Source organism: Labrus mixtus, chromosome 8, assembly GCF_963584025.1.
Source record: "Labrus mixtus chromosome 8, fLabMix1.1, whole genome shotgun sequence".
NCBI lineage: Eukaryota > Metazoa > Chordata > Actinopteri > Labriformes > Labridae > Labrus > Labrus mixtus.
The window spans coordinates 13,288,605-13,305,309 of record NC_083619.1 but is presented as its reverse complement, the minus strand read 5'-3'; the positions used below and the strand labels follow the sequence as shown (position 1 = coordinate 13,305,309).

At 40.8% G+C, this 16,705-nt stretch overlaps 1 protein-coding gene across 7 annotated transcripts in view; it reads right to left on the bottom strand.

Annotated features, from left to right (window-relative positions):
* Nucleotides 1–16,705, bottom strand: part of LOC132979004 (receptor-type tyrosine-protein phosphatase S-like) — a 71,658-nt gene that overhangs the window by 47,698 nt on the left and 7,255 nt on the right. For 5 of the 7 annotated variants that reach the window (XM_061044437.1, XM_061044439.1, XM_061044438.1 and 2 more), the window contains exons 2-4: nucleotides 8,542–8,750; nucleotides 3,706–3,851; nucleotides 2,795–2,936 (exon numbers count right to left, since the gene is read on the bottom strand). In XM_061044437.1, coding sequence (XP_060900420.1) covers nucleotides 2,795–2,936; nucleotides 3,706–3,851; nucleotides 8,542–8,680 — 427 coding nt within the window. In that variant the 5' untranslated portion in view covers nucleotides 8,681–8,750. Of the gene's footprint in view, nucleotides 1–2,794; nucleotides 2,937–3,702; nucleotides 3,852–8,541; nucleotides 8,751–16,705 lie in introns of all 7 variants that reach the window. The other 2 variants (XM_061044434.1, XM_061044435.1) reach the window with 1 other exon arrangement.

The window sequence follows — 16,705 nt, the reverse complement described above, 5'->3', positions numbered from 1 at the left end:
GATGGCTGGGGGTTTGATCCCCAGCTCCTGCAGTCACGCGTCAAAGTGTCCTTGGGAAAGACACTGAACCCCACATTTCTCCTGCTGCTGCGTCAGGGGCACTGATGTGACGAGTTACACTGAGGACACTTAACTTAGCAGTCTCTGCAATCAGTGTGTGAATGTTGTGCGAATGGATAAGTGTGATCTGCGCTTTGAGTAGTCAGGAGACAAAGAGAAGTCCATGAATGACATTTGGAGCAATTCCAAGTAATGGACGGGCATAAAAATCATCAGCAGAAAAGATTTGCGGCTGCATTGAAAGTTATTTTACTTTACTAATAAAAGGTCGGAGGCACAAAATAAAAATAAGCACCATTAAAGAAGTTAACTACTAACTCTTGAGCATTTTGGAAATAAAACATATTATCACAGCTCCTCAAAGTTTATGCCATGTTGAAACCAGACTGTGTATTCAGCAGTATAAAACAGTTTACCTTTTCATATTTCTGAGAGATTTTTTGGCAATGGTGCATTTTATTCTTCCAGGTTCAATGAAAAAGGTTATAGTCGTTGTAAAATTAAATCACTCAACGCTGATTTTCCCAGTTTTTTCTGGGCTGTCCACAAGGCGGGTTGCTACAGGGTTGCCATGTTGATTCCATTTGAGTAGTAGAGAAACTATTCAATAGTATGACAACTAAATAAAAGTGACAAAAATGTTTAAAATCTTTAAACAGTAACTCAAAACATTTTATGTAGTTTTCTTATATTTGGGATTTTGAATTTCTTGTGTGCACAATTAAATGCATCAAAGAGAGTTTAGCATCTTCTGATTATAACCGTAACTGCAACTGAAAAGTCAGTACTGCAGCAAATATCACAAATGTATTTATTTACAGTTTTTCTGTTTGCATAACTCTTTTTTTATTTGTGAAGCAAATGTAACTGATTACAACTGTAAACTATCAGTTGGTTGCCAATTTCCTCAAACCATTGCTGATGGCAACCAGGCAAATGTAAGTAAGAAATGCTTGTCATAACAAGTTGACAGAAGAGCGGAAAAACCACATGGTTTCTTTGAAACAAAGCTGAACACATTGAAGGGGTCATATTATGCTTTGTCTGGTTTTTTATGCTCTTTTGTGTGTTTTACAAGTGTCCTGTGCATGTTTAGTCACATCTATGTGCAAAAATTCAAAGTCCACGGAAACGCAGCTTCTCCTACGTCCTCCTGTTAGCTGCAGCATTAGCCGCATGTAATGCTCGGTTCTAGCCCCCCGGTCGACCAATCAGACCAGACCATTTAAGCCATGGTCTAAACATATCATTAAATTATCAAAGACATCATGTTGTCTCTATGGCAACAACACTGAGAAAGATACAAAAACCTTAGAAATACAAATCTATGATTTACATGATTTCGTCTCGTAATATTTTCATACGGTTTGTTTTGCAAGAACAATTTAGATAATAATCATGTATAAAATGAACATAAGTAGTTTATTTTTTAGCCAAAATGTTGGAAGCCAATTAAAATGCAAAACATATATATTAAAACTTTATTATATTAAAATTGATTAATTGATTATATTAAAGTATTTTTTTTACAAGTTAAAAAAATCATGAAATACTGACCCCAATGATCTTATACACCTAGAGAAATTAAAGAAACATGATATGGCAAAATCTATAGGCGGCCTATCAGTATCATCCTATCAGTTTATATCATATTGGCCATCATAAAATGTATGTCTGAACCCCTTCTGTGTGTTTGTATCCTGTGGATTAGGAGGAATCAAAGACAGCTGATTCTCTTTCCACACAGGGGACAGAAGCGTCATGGAACACAGAACTCAGTAAGAGAAAAGTTTGCACAAACAGGAACAGGCACATAAGGCCACACACACTGTGAGGCTCGCCCTCGAGGTGTGTTTTATGTGGTAATGTGCTTTAGATTGGGGCTGTGTGTGCAGAGATGATGGGCTGGGTAACAGATGGACAGGAGTCTATTCCCTGGGCTACCAGCCTTCTGCTTACCACACAGCCCTGCCAAGTCCACAATCCTCATCCATCTCCTGCTTTCCTTCTCCGCTCCTACAACACCCTATTTCATCTCGATTCTTTCACACAATCCTGTTGTGTTACTCAACTTAAACCCCACCTCCTCAACCTCCATGATACTCCTTCTCACCTTTCCTCGACCTTGTCCCCCCCTCTTTCTTCCTCTTCCTCAATTTCCACCAGCAGAAATGGCTTGTCTGCCAAACTGAGGCCTAATCCCCTGATTTTTTCTTCTTGTAGTAACATCCCGAGCTGCCATCCCTCTATTTCTCCATCTTTTCCTGCTGTGCTGCTGGGCCCATGGCCAGCGCTCAGCTCCCAGGCTTGCAGCCACATGCTACAACCTTAGTTTGCAGCATGTTGGAGCACTACATTAGATAAGTTTCCTTCTGAGGAGTCAGTGTACATTAGATTAACACCCTCCCTCTAGCAGGGAAGCGCAATGATAAACTAGCTGGAATGCTAAAGTACCCTTAAGCTAAATGCTAGCCGGCTGTCTCTGTGGCCAGATCACGCTTGCTTGCACTCAACCAGGGGACTATAAAAAGAACAGTCGACTGCAGCCTGCTGTGGAGGCAGGGTGTGGCACGTCTCTATTGTCACATCTACAACTGACAACGCAGGGAAGCAGGGATGACGGTTGAAAAGAGGTGTGTGCACGTGGAAAGAAAGCACTACTCAAGTGGAAAAAGGATGAAAGCAGTGTGTGTGTGTGTGTGTGTGTGTGTTTGCAGGGGTTTGTGTGTCTCACCTCGGATAATCGCCAGCTTCGCGGTGACGGACACCTCTCCTTCGCTGTTGCGTGCCACACACTCGTAGATGTTCTCATCTCGGGGTGCTCTAAGTGGTTGGATCCTCAGCACAGCACCTGCACCGTCGTCAAACTCTACCGTCTGGACGGCCACAGAATCACAGAACAAGAAGAGTTAGCCAGGAAACAGATGCTTGACTTTTCATACAGAAACCTATATTGTAGGAGATCATTAACTCAAAACAGTCTTAACATGAAAGTGATCAAACTTGAATAATACATTCCTTTTTTTTTTTTTTTTACTTGCCCCCTTTTCCTTAAGGCATGCTCAGGTACTGTTCCTGGGTCTGAAAGGTTTTCTTGCACAGAGACACTTCAGCAGGGTAGATACTTACCAACACGAGGGAATGAATGTTGGTCCTCGGGTTGAAATATCTAACCATTAGGTCAAATTACTGCGTCAATACACAATCAGATCACTAATGTGGTTGAGTGCAGGAATTGAGAGCTCTGTGGAATAGCTTAGCTTGGGAATAGCCTGCTTAATATCATATAGCTTTGGGACAGCAATATGTTCACTTTATATAATAGGACGTGCGACGCAATCTGCTTCGTAGTTTTCTCTGTCATTTTGGAAAAGTCTCAGAGATCCCTGCACAATCACTATTATTTTTTATAAACATGTTTTAATGGAGGAAGAAAGAAATTACACAGAATAATAATGGTTGATATTAAAAGCAATGTCTTGTTTCTTGTTAAATATATATATAGCCACAATTACACACATTTTAAAACATATAACAGAGACATTGTTTAAACAAGGTTTCTGTCTATGCCTGTACATATTCATTACTGGATAAAGTGTTTTGTATTGTTCATTAGTGTTAACAATTGTGAACTGTGACAACCACCTCGATACGCTGGGAATTGACCTTCTTGCCCTTCTTGTTCCAGTAGACGACCGGCTTGGGATTTCCAGAGGCCTGGCACACAAATGATGCCACACCTCCCGACACGCCGATCTGGTCAGTGGGAATCTTGGTGAACTTCGGGGGTGCTGCGAGAAACAGAGAGAGAGAGCGAGAGAGAGAGAGAGAGAGAGGAGGGGGCAAGAAAAACAAGATAAAAATAACAAAATAAACTTGAAAATTGATACCCGTGAACCTAGAGGACATCAAACTGACTCCACAACAACCCCCCTGCTGACCACGCCCCATTTCACTGTCAGTGACTGGTCAGGCGGACTTGTGCTCTGATGGCTGCGTGTTGTGCTTACTTCCTGGGTATCATCTAGAGGACAAGCTGAAGGACTTCCTGTGGGTCATAAATAAAAGATGGGGTTGGGCTTCAGAGAAACATCTCTCTCCGACTCTCTCACTCCCTCTCTCTCTCTCTCTTTTTCGCTCTCTCTCTCTGTCTCTGTCTCTCCTCCAGGGCGGGCTACCCTCATTCAGGCAGCAGCACAGGCTGTCATTGCATATGAGTGTTTCACAGGTAGGAGACGTGTTGGCTGCAAATTCACAGCATATAATTGGTTTAAATGTATTAATACCAGAGGTGTCATTCTGTTCTCCACACTCCTAGGGAATTCGCACCTACAAATAATGAAAAACAATAAATACATGGACATTACTTGTGTTAATTTCTCGCGCTACCTTGGGGGGGGGGGGATTGTTTGAACAGCATCTGTATGACGCGAGTTGTATAAGTCCAGGAGTTGCCCTCTGAAAGAATATAGCAATTTCCAAGTCTGATATTGAGCCAACAGTACTGAACCTACATTTTTCAGTGGCTGAGTCAGATCAATCACACAACTTCACGCACCCACCCCTCGCTATCAGTCTGTGGCCTGTTGTCATGGTGCCCAGCTTAACTCCTCCTCAGCTACAGAATCACTGCTATCCATCAGGGTGAAGTCAGGATGACCCTTACCATGGCAACCTGGATCCCTCCTCCCACTCCATCCCCCCCCCCCCCCCCCATCCCCCATCCCCCTGTGTCTGGGTGGGTGAGGTCCTGCTGTGTTGATTCACTTTTGCTCTGAAGACAGACCAGGCAAAAAATAACCGTCTATAAAATAAAACACTCACAAATTCTAAAGCCTGTTTGCACATTTTCCCACACATCTCTGGCGAACAGTCACGCAGACTGCTTTCCAGTTTCACTACACCGCCTTGACAGTCTCTGCTATAATGCCATGTCAAAAGGCTGCTCCTGTGCCCGCTGTTGAAGCTCCAAAAAACCCACTCTGAATGTCAGATTTAAAGTAGTTTCATTTTATGCTTGCCATAATCCTCAACAGGAAGAAGCAAAAAAGCTGGCTCAGTAAAGTCAATCAGAGCAAATTTATGCCCAAAGTCTTGGGACTCAAGAGACGGCACTTTCCTGCCTGTTAAACTCTGAAATAAAATGCACAGTATAGTGTTGAGCAAATTGCCTGTTTACCATGCCAAAAATATGAGTATCTGAACCATCAAAAGTCCCCCACCCAAAGAAAGTCATGGCTGAGAACCATCATCTCTGCTGGCTTTGGGATTATAGATGAATTTCATGTGTTTCTCAGAGCTTGTGGCTTGTCCCAAGGGTTTCACTGGCTTTATGTTGAGTCCAAGCTGTGTTCTCTTAAATGCGCTTCAACATCCATCCGCGTACAAAAACAGACCCTGCTGGTGATGTTACTACTTAAGCCTCTTCTGAGAGCCAGGGAAAAGCACAGCAAGGCATCAGATCTGGATCGGTGGATCGGATTGCTTCTTGTGAACAGACGGTTCTAGCAACTTGAAACAAGCCTGAAAAACAAGTAAATAATGAGCTTCTCTGTCTCTTTTAAAGCTGGTTCCACTCACTGTTTCAGGCACTGAGAGACTGCTGGCCTGTTTATAATGAAACACCTCAGAAACCTGTTATCATCTTAATGACTTAGTACTGCTGTGCTCAGGTATGACTTGAGCCAGCAGGTACAGAATAAAAGTGTTAGCAATGAAACTGAACAGAGAAGTGTTTGAACTCTTTATTCAGGTCACTTTTCAGGGAACGAGTCAAATAAAAACAAGGTGTCAATTTGTCTCCAGGTCGTTTAGGTAAATTAATGTAACTGCTGCTAATATGTTGCTTCACCTTGCGTCTTAAGGACACATGACTTATGGCCAAGGCATCAAGTTCTACCAGCTGTGGTCTGAGAAGCCTTTAAGCCACATTTAATAATGCATCCCTTCCTGTTTGCATGTCTTTGCTGTCAAATCTGTTTGCATCTCGCAGCCAAATGTTGTGTAACAAAAATAATTCTGTGAAACAAAGATAATGAGGCCCCGGGTTTTTAGACTGTAGCTGCAGGGAGGTAGAATGGTATTTTGGAGATGATTCGTGGGGCTTTCTCAAACAAGAGTATGAAGGTTTGACAAATAAACAACAAAATACTGACTTCATTTGCATTTTTTTGACATTGTTTGTGCATGAAAGCTAAGGAGAGATCATCTCTGTGAGGGAAATATAAACCATGCTTTTCATAAAATTATGAAATCTAATGAAAAAATATTATGTCTGAGGTGAGTTTATTGGTTTTTTTTTTAAAACATGGAAGACATTTAAGTAGAGCCCAGGAAAATAAAGAGACACACTGTGCGAAAAATTCTTCTTACATGAAGCATTTACAACTTAAAGTTTTTTAATTCTTATTAAAGATCTTAACTTTGACCTCAATTCAAATGTATTAAATACAACATTTGTACAATGGTCAATAATTAAGAATTATCTTCAACATTCAAACTATGTATGGTTTGTTTAGAACAACATTTATCTTCTTGTTAGGAGGCCATACTGTGCGAAAACTCAGATTCAAAAGTGATGTTGCATTACCTCTGGGTAATAAGGAATTCTGTGTCTGTATGACTTTGCAGTCAACTTTATTTCTATTCAACAGCCAAAAAGGGTTGGCTGAAAGAAAGCAAGGATGCTTTCATTCAGTGTGTGCAGAAATCATGAATATTGGATCAGCTTTGCCGGAGAAACGTTGCAGAATTCAGTGAATGTTTGCAAAAAAGAGGCCCATCTACTGTAAGTCAAGTAAGGTTATTTATACATAAGATTAAACTCATTTTAAGAAATATTTGGAATTCAAGCATTTTAATACTATGGTTTTTAAACAAAGCATTGGATTTGAAACACTGAAAAAAATCACTCTAATGTTCAAGTTCTCAAGAGGTGTTGTTATGGAGACATAAATTAAATCTAATTTTTCCATAGTGCTATTTGTTTTGTCTTTCTCTATCAAGGAAGAAGAGAGGTGATGGAGCTTTTAAACAACACCTTCAGTTCTGTAGGTGGTCCAAAGGCAGCATACAGTCCCACTACACACAGGGTGTTGTGTAATTCAACCTCTTCACTTAATACAGAAATACTTTTGTAATGACGCAAGTCATCCAGAAGGCTCATGGCCTCAAATTGATTACACAAATAAAGAAAGGAAATACATCAGAGAATTCCTTTTCCTTTACAAAAGTCAACTTGGTTATATTTTCATAGCAGTGACAGCTGAGTGTGTGCGAGCATGTGTGTGCGTGGGTGGGTGTCTTCTTGTGTGTCTATGTGTGTGGACCACTGAGGCAGGAAATCTGTGGAAATGTTGTAATCAAGGAGATGATGAGAAACATGCTGATGGGACCTCCTAGCTTATCAAAACACATTAACAACACCACAGTCCAGAGCTGATGAACTGACACACACTGAAGGATGTGCTTACACGTACACTAATTTACCTATACTCACACCTTTGTACAAGGCAATTACTGCTACTAATAGACCAGGTGTTATTTACTCGACAAAGAAGCAGAAAGAAATTGAAAGAACAACAAAGCTAGCAAGCTATAACTGGATAATGTTAGACTAAAAAAAGAGACATAAGCCCTTTTCAGACTGCTTTTTAAAAAAAAAAAGTACCATTACTAAGCTCAGCTGTCACCACGTCTTTGTACATTCTGTACAGATTGATTCTGCGACGGCTTAATATTGGTGTCCCAGTCTGTGAACTCACATTGCGTTTCTGTGTTGTGGAAGCACGGCACAGTGAGAGCTCCACATAAACACACCGTCAGACATGTACACACACACACAGCAACTCCTCTGTTACTACCACCCAAGACGGTACAAAGGGCGGATCACTTCATCCCCTGATTACGACTTCAGATTGAAGGCGAAACGTTACAGGGGCGTAAATAACGCGGCTTGAAACAGCAGTCTGAATAGGCCTATAGAGAGATATATTCAGTGATATGTGGTACAGATGTATAATTTAATACGCTATATAATATGTAAGCGCCTTTATGCCGAGGTAGAGGTGCTTTCCTCAACAAGCAGGCAGCTAGAAGGATAGCTTTCTAGGTAGATACTGATAAGGTCAATAGCTATATGGCTAAATATCTAGGTCTATGGATACTGTTGTATTTACAGTTCAGCATATCATATATTATGCATTTTAATATACACGCACTGTACAAAATGAGTTAGCACAGGCTATATGCTTTTGAAACTTATCAAGGTAAATGTAGGCTACAGCTAGCAGCTAGCTTAATAGCTTGATTACTTCAAGCAAGGTGGACAAAATAGAAACAATGCAAGTGTGATCAATACTTTACTATATACAGTACCTATGTTTTATATTATGAAATAGGTCTGTACAGATGTAGACAGACAGACAGACAGATAGATAGATAGATAGATAGATAGATAGACAGATAGATAGATCATCATACCTAGTCCTCCATGTACACTGGTCAGTGAGTTAGTCAGCAGGATAATCAAAGGCAGCAGCAGACACAGGGGAGAGGGGCTGAGGCTGAGTCCCAGGATAGGCCTCCCGGGCAGAACCCCACCTGTCCTAGGCAGAGGCATGGCACCACCGTGGGTTGATTGGAGATGACAGATAAACGGGTAAGGATGTCTCTCAACAGGGGTAGGCACTCTGCAGACACAAAAAAAAAAAAAAAAAAAAGCATAAAGGTCAGCTGAGACGAATGAATGGCATATTCCCTTCACCTCTGATTCATCGTACTGCTTTTAGAAGGAAGATGAAATGTCAGTGCGCCATCAGGAGAGAGGGAAAACATACCATAATTCATACAGATGCAGAGAGAACATCCTTGTGAAGAAAATTAAAGACAAATTCATGCTAATGCAGGATTAGGCCTTTTGATTTAGCCAGAGCACTTCTGACTTGGGATTAACAGCTCAAGCAGGCCAGCTCTGACTGAACTAATACCAGAACAATGGGGCCTTTGCGACACAACACAAGACAAGAAAAAGACAGAAATAGTTTTGGGCATACTGCTTCTGTATTAATAAGACTTCTTTTCTAGTGAGCCGTGAAATGAGCTCCAGTGATACATTTTTAAAGGATGCTTCTTTTTTTCTTTAGACGTCCCCATAATTTCATTTCACTTTAGCTGTGGCCTAATTCCTTCTTAGCGTTCAGTATTTTACTGTTCTGGTGGCACATAAAAGTGTTAATGCAATAATACATCCAGAGTGTGCCACGGTAATGGAAAACACTTAAACAAAGAGGATTGAGGGGTCAGTAGGAATGCAACAAAATTCAATAACAGCGAATGTAAAGCAGAAACTGCTGCTTTAATAGATGTCCCCCTTCTTGTTAATCCCCGGCCCTGGGGGGGATCTCTCTGCATTTTGCTCTTTTTTTCCACGCAGTGGCACACATCTGGAAGTCGGGACATCATTCAGCTCTGTCTGCTCACGGAGATTTAGACAAGCTGTGCTGAAGCTCCCCGCCTGGGAGTCAATAACTCCACAGTCCTATCGAGCTCTCCCGACCCCCACCCCTCCACCCAATGTGTCAGAACGCAGGTGGGGAGGCCAAATGAGAAAGGAGCCTTTGTCAACCTGTCATATATCACAAACTTACACGGCAGATACCAGTGCAGGATAACATATATGTGCTCTAGAAGAGACGCAGTATGTATTTGCAGGTGACTGGCCACGTTGTGATTGGCACATAAATATGCACAAACAGCCACAAGAAGTTCCTCCCTGACAGCCCAAATTCACAGCCTGAAATGGAGAAACAGAGATTAGGGCTGACCCTTCTTCGCCTTTACTAAATGAAAAAGGCGTTTCTGGTGAGTTACATATTCAAAGACTCCTTCAACCACTTATTGAGCTAATGACCTGCTCAAACACATTACTGCCTGCCAGTTCCTATACTAAAAATAGCTCATCTGGAGGAAAAAATAAAAAACATGGCCGACTGTCTGATAGGGGCGTTTTTTATCCAACAGCGCTTTGCCCTGGTCCTTATCTGACGCCGCTTAATAGCTGGGAATAGAAAAGCTTTCAGCGTCCCCCTTTTCAATTGAACAATGTGATAAGAGAAATCAGATCAGAGCTCATTCAAGCACCATTGGCAGCATGTTAAGTAAATTCGCCTCTTACAGAAACTCAATTTACTGCGGTTAATCTAACTAGGAATACTGCTCTGCGTGGAGCTGCACAGTCACAGAAACATTACGTACTCCTCCCATGGTCCAGCGTCTGCTTCCCCCGTCCTGTGGGGTGGATTTGAAGGGGCCTTTATATCGTGCTGTGACCCCAGTCTAACCCTATCTATCAATCTCTATTTATTCAGCTCTCCATGTTGTCTTTCACCTGCTGACAAGGGCCCCTCTGTTCGCTATAGACTACAGTCGCTCACCCTACATCTAATCCTTAATCTCAGCCTGATCTCTCTCCTGTATTAGTCGCAGTATACAGTCTCCATTTCTTTTTCCTTTCATCCTTCTTCCAACCCCTTCTCTTCTACCATCTTTTTTCTCTTTTTAATACTAATTTCATACTCTAAAAACACTTAATTGACTAAACAACAGCAAAGAAAATAAAACAATAACAACAACAACATAGCTGCATTTTCCAGGTAACAGTGTTTATAATAGTGTAATGGAGGGGGGTTTCTATGCAGCACGACTTATTTTGCATGCTATGCAAAAACTCAAATATGACCCTACCCAGCATATTTGTCTAATTTCTAGTCAAAAATATCTCACTACACTTTCATTCGAAGTTATAGGAAGCAAAAATAAGGCCTGAATTGCATTGCTTGTAATGCTGCCACTTCAGCAAGCACATTTAAACTGTATCTATTTTAATTTGTTTTAATTGTCTGAAATCAAGACAATTTTGTTTTTTGGAAACAGCTAAAAAGGTTATTTTTCTCTTTTACTTTTGCAACACATTTTACTATTACAAGCACTGCAGTCCTTATTTTTGCTTATAATATCTGTAATATGTCAGATGAATGGCCTTGTAATGACATCTCTTTGACACAATTTGGTAACATTTAACGTTTCTGCAGTGTGCCGGTCTGTGGGAGCCTTTCACATTGTCTTGTTGAGTTTGATTTCATATGTTTTTTGGTTTTTTTCATCCATTTATTTATGTTTTGTTGTTTTGTTAAAGTAACAATATGTAGGAATTTGGTTTGGTGCGCTTTGACGCCCACCAAAGGTCTTGGAGTGCAATTGCACTGTCGTAAGACACACAGTGTTCTTACGCCTACTTTTAAACCACCTGAATTAATTTACAAGCATATGGAACAATGCCAGCAAATATGTTTTGAGAAGCTAAACAACCATGTTGACTGACAAGATAAAGTTATAATTATGGGCTGTAGCTTAATGGTTAAATTGGTAAAGGTGATTTATTAAGCTATGAGATTTCTAAGGCTTCTTTTTTTGTCAGTGGAAAAAAACAAATGACAATAAATTCCTTGTAATTGACATAATATACAGAATCAGAAAGGCAAATATAAAACATCTTTGACTGAGGGGATCTGCAGGACAAGCTACCAACTATGCATCTTGTTTTTGACCAATACACTTTACATTGCGGTCATCTGAAATGAACAAGTCGTTTCTCAGTCTGATTTGAGTCAGTCTTTCTTGCTCATGAATCTGTCTCCCCTTACTCTCCTCTCCTCCTCTCGGTGCCATCTCCTCTAAAGCATCCTATCATTTATCTCCTTCCTCTTTCTATGCACACTCTAACCCCTGCTTGTATCCAAATCCTCTTCTTCTTTCCCCAGCTGCCCCGCACCGGCTGCTCCAGCTGTTGTTGGTCCATTGACACAGTTCAAACAAAAGCGGGTTTAGAGCTTCCTACAGCTGCGAATGTTGGGGGAGTGAGCCAAAACAGATACACAGACGCAGCAGTCCACCAGGGCCGGTCTTGGGCAAGTCTGGGCATGTGCTAATGGTTTTTTTTTTTTGCACTTTCCAAACACACTCTTCTTCTAGATGGAGGACTTCCATGCACTTTGCTTGTCGTAGATGTAGAATCAGAGCATTGTGAGGATGAATTTCTCATGAGTCAGTCTCTACAGCCCCCTCACAGCTATGACAACCTGCTCTCCCTGAGCATCCGGTGCTGCAGCCAGAGCGAAGACAGCAGGGGTTGGTCTTATTACATTTTCGGTGTGACAACACAGATGGTCAGCCAGACAGATAGATTGATGGGGATACATGCGGTATTTATTGCGGGGAGGCAGATAATGACACCACAGCTCAGGTGGTGAAATGTACACCGGTTATTGTGCTCCATCAGGCTGATGAAATAAAGTCGTTTAGGTGGCATCCAACCTGCACCCTGCACCGCTGGGGATCTCGCAAGATGACATGTTTTGTTTTTCTCACCTCGCACCCACCCTCTTACCCATGATGCCTTTCACTACCAGTGGGTTGAGATGGTCTCCCAAGGCCTGTCTCCATGACAACCAGCCAGGAGCACTCATAGAAGGATTAGATCTGTTTCCTGCGGCACTGTGCTAACTGTTAGATAGTCACCACACCTGAGTGGAGACGTGTTTTCTTATTTATTTAGCATTTATTTGGATTAAACACTGTGTGATCAGATCCTTTTTCTGGTTCTTTAGAAAAGTGATCTGAAAAGATCTCTCGATTTACTTTCAGGAAACGAGAAAGGAGAAACAAGAACTACATTTGTGCAATGCATTACAAAGCTTTTGAGGGACTTTTTTTTCTTTATTGGTGTCTTGAAAAAATATAATAATCTAGTGACATTTGTGGCATTAGGGACCAACAACAAAACCAAAACAGTGGGACGCTTGAAAGATAACACAAAAAGGTCTCAAATAAAGATTGACTTTTTTAAGAAAAGTGTGGAAGCAAACCTTGGATAGAGAAAAAAAAGCCACACACAAAAAAAAAGTCATAAGAGAAAAAAAAAATGTCATACAAAATTCGATTCATTCAAATAACAAAGGGGACGAGAGAACAGGAGGAAAGAGATTAACTCGTTTTTTCTTTTTACTAAATAAGGCACATTCTGTTGGCTGTGTGTTGTGTGCTTCTTTGGGTGTTTGGATGCTTGTCGAAGGCAAATATAACTATTTGTGTTCTTGACAAGTTCATTTGAAGAGTAATGGTTTCACCTGTGTGGGGAGAATCAGGAAGATTAAAAAAAGAATGTCTAATTATTCAAATTATAATGTTAAAGTAGTTATCAAGATGAAAGTTAAGACATATTATATATAATATAAACCCCTTATAATATGATTAAAAAGAGAAAGTAGAATAGTCTAAAAGAAGAGCAACATAATGAAGATGAGCAGGTACTCCCTCAGTCATGTGTCCTCTTTTACACTTTTACCACTGATTCTGAACTTATAGCGCACTCTTATACTTTTCAGAATAAAAATAGCAGTGTGTTGAATTATGCATGGCTTTGTGCACCAGCTTCAAGAGAAAAAACTGTTTTGAGTAGAAACCATGTATAAGGACGGGCTGGGACTGATATTACCTCACGTCTCCTCTGACCTCAGCCCCTGTGGGCACATGGCACTCACAAGTTATACACACATAAATGCACTCATATACACACACACACACACACACACACACACTTGCATAAAAACACAAAAAACACACACATAAACATGGCAGATGGCAAAGCATCATGGGGGAGATTGGCACTCTCTCACACTTCCCTTTTCTCTCTCTTAAACACACAGCCCAGAGACACACTAGTATGCCGAAACACACACACTTGCATGAACACACACACACACACACACACACACACACACACACACACACACACACTCACTCACAGACGTTGAGGATCAGAAGCGCAGAATGAAGCACGGCTTACTGCAGGCATGAGCTGCACCGCCCCGGTTACATTTTTAGCAGAGGAAATAAACTATGTGAGGATCCTCTCCAACAAGAAAACACACCTGTCACTCAAACACTGCGGCTCTCTGCCCTGAATATCAATGAATCTGGAGACTTGGATGCCTCAAAACTCAAAACTCCATCAGTGATGTTTAATGCTGCAGGATGCTAATATTAGGGATATGTATGCCGCAGTACTACACACACACACATCCAAAAATATTTATGATCATGGGAAGTATTGACTAAAAGCAATAACCCTCCAAGCCAGAAGCAACTTTTTTGTACCATTGGTCTAAAGCCAGAAGCAAGGCGGCTGCTTCAGTTTGAAATCTGCTGAAAGCTAGTATGACTCACTGAATAGCTATCCACACCAAACCTCTAAAGATGGAAGGGAAGCCCATATAAGGGAAGCCACAGGAACAAATATTTAAATATTTAAAGATCATTTTGTAACTGAAGAGTGAAAATTCTATATTTCTATTCTTTTGTATTTCAGTCTCTGCTATTGTCTGTACTTTTATGGTTAATTTGTTGCGATTGAGGCTAAATCTGTTGTAAATATTTATATCTGCGTGTTCTCCATCTCCTTCTATGATCATCTATGTATATCTATATGGCTCTAGAGTGAATTTTCCTTTCAAACTTTATTATGTGTTCTTCAAAAAACCAGCATGATTTTCTTATCATGAAATAATGAGATATAAGTGAAACGTTGTATCCACCCACATCCTCTCTTTGGCTCTCTGTGGCAGGGAGCCCGCGTTTGCTTCAGGCTATAATTTAATTAACTGATCACCTGCAGCTTACCATGGACGACTTGTGCACAGAGTATTTAAAGATTGACAAACTTCAGCTTATACTAGAGTGTATAATTTTATTAACATCCTGATTTCCTTCAATTTAATCACATTTAGGAGCAAAGTCCGACGCTTCGGTCGGATTCAAGCAAGAGTTGGAGAAGTTATCAGCCTTTGACTTTGCGCAACATCAAAAGAATAACACACCAGCATGACCGTTATATCTGACCATTTCAGCTCTTAGATAACTGCTCTCCATTTTAAAAGTACTGGATGTGCTTCACTCTTTTCTCACTTCACGTCACAGCTTCCTCATGATTGAGGAACAAAGAGAATGCATGACTGAAATCTTCTCCCTCCCAAGCCTTTATGTGCAAAAATAACCAAACTAAGTTTCCCTTTAACCTCAATCTCTGCACGTCTAGGACACATCAATGCTGCTGCAGCTACCTACAATAGTGCGGCAAATGTACTCCCACGCATCTTTACAGGGTTCCAAGGTCAGACAAAACCAACACAGCTAGAAAGAGGCATCCAGTAATGGAGGCATCAGCCTAGAATGAGCCCTGCAACAGATGGAGCGGCTCCCGCTAAGCAGGAAATGTATTACCAAATGGTATAAAAGTACATATAGGGCAGATTAATGCAGGGGATCAGAAGAGAGGCGAGCAGTGGGTTAAGAAGAAATTACAGTTAGCTCTGCTGGAATGAAAACTCTGCTTCTTTACATTTACTCTGAGATCATATAAAGGAGCTCTTATAATAATATAATGTTTATTTCTAATATTTCCGTGTTTTTTTTTTAAATATAATGTTCTATAATATTCATTTACATCAAAACTAATTATAGTGCATTAGTCTCTTACCTTTATTTCAACAACTAATGCTCCTTTAATCAGACTGTATGTAGTACCACCTGGTACGTATTTAAGGTGTTTCTCTCACCCGTAAACTGTTTATGCTCACTTAAAAGAAACATACAGATTTTCATCCCCATAGTTTCATTATTAAACTATCAATACTTTCATTTCTTTAACATCTTGTTCCGCAAATACAGCCTCATAAATGACCTGCATGGGCTGGATGTTCATCTTTACATTCTCTAACGCAGGTGAGAAAGTCAAGGCACGAAAAAGCCAGACAGATTGTGCCCAAAAAACCCCCTATGCTTCACATGTCCCAAATCTGCTTTAGAAAGGAAGCCATGCGTCACACTGATGGCTGCAAACCTCACAGCTTCAATTTCGACAATTTTCATGCTTTCAAATAAGTTGAGGGATTACTTGCTCCTCTGTGAGCTGAGTCAATTTTTCAACCCCTTAGGCTCATAAACCTCTTTCAAACCCCTAAGGGTAATGCCAAAAATGCAATGTCATCCAGCTGAAACATGGCTGTTTTTTCCTCTTTCATGCAAAAGAAATGTGCAGATACAGGTGAAAGTTTTCCCCTGACAACAGCAGGTGCATGTCCACTCGCAGGCACCTACACAACGTTCACTCAACTGAAACGACAACACAGGCCCTGTAAACACCCAAACACATTTCGTAATTTCACTCTCGGCGACCTCCCCTCTCACTGTTGCTCGCTCTTCAGAGGCAGCACGTCTTCTGTGCAGCGGCTCATTACACAGGCTGATGGTTGAGTCCTTGTCAACTCACTGTCCAATTAGCATATCTGAGGCTGGCACAGACTCTTATCCTAGCAGGAGAGAGAACTGTATATACATACTGATGTTCACATACTTATGCACTTGCATGTACATCCCTAATTGTTAGGCAGCTCTGACGTATGAGGAGAAGTATAAATTATCCAATTACAGGTCCAATCCCTAATAAAAATGTAAGCCCCACAGTTTGCTCCTTTGCATAAATCCAAAACACTCTTAATAAAAGTATTTAGAAAAAATATATCATTGGATA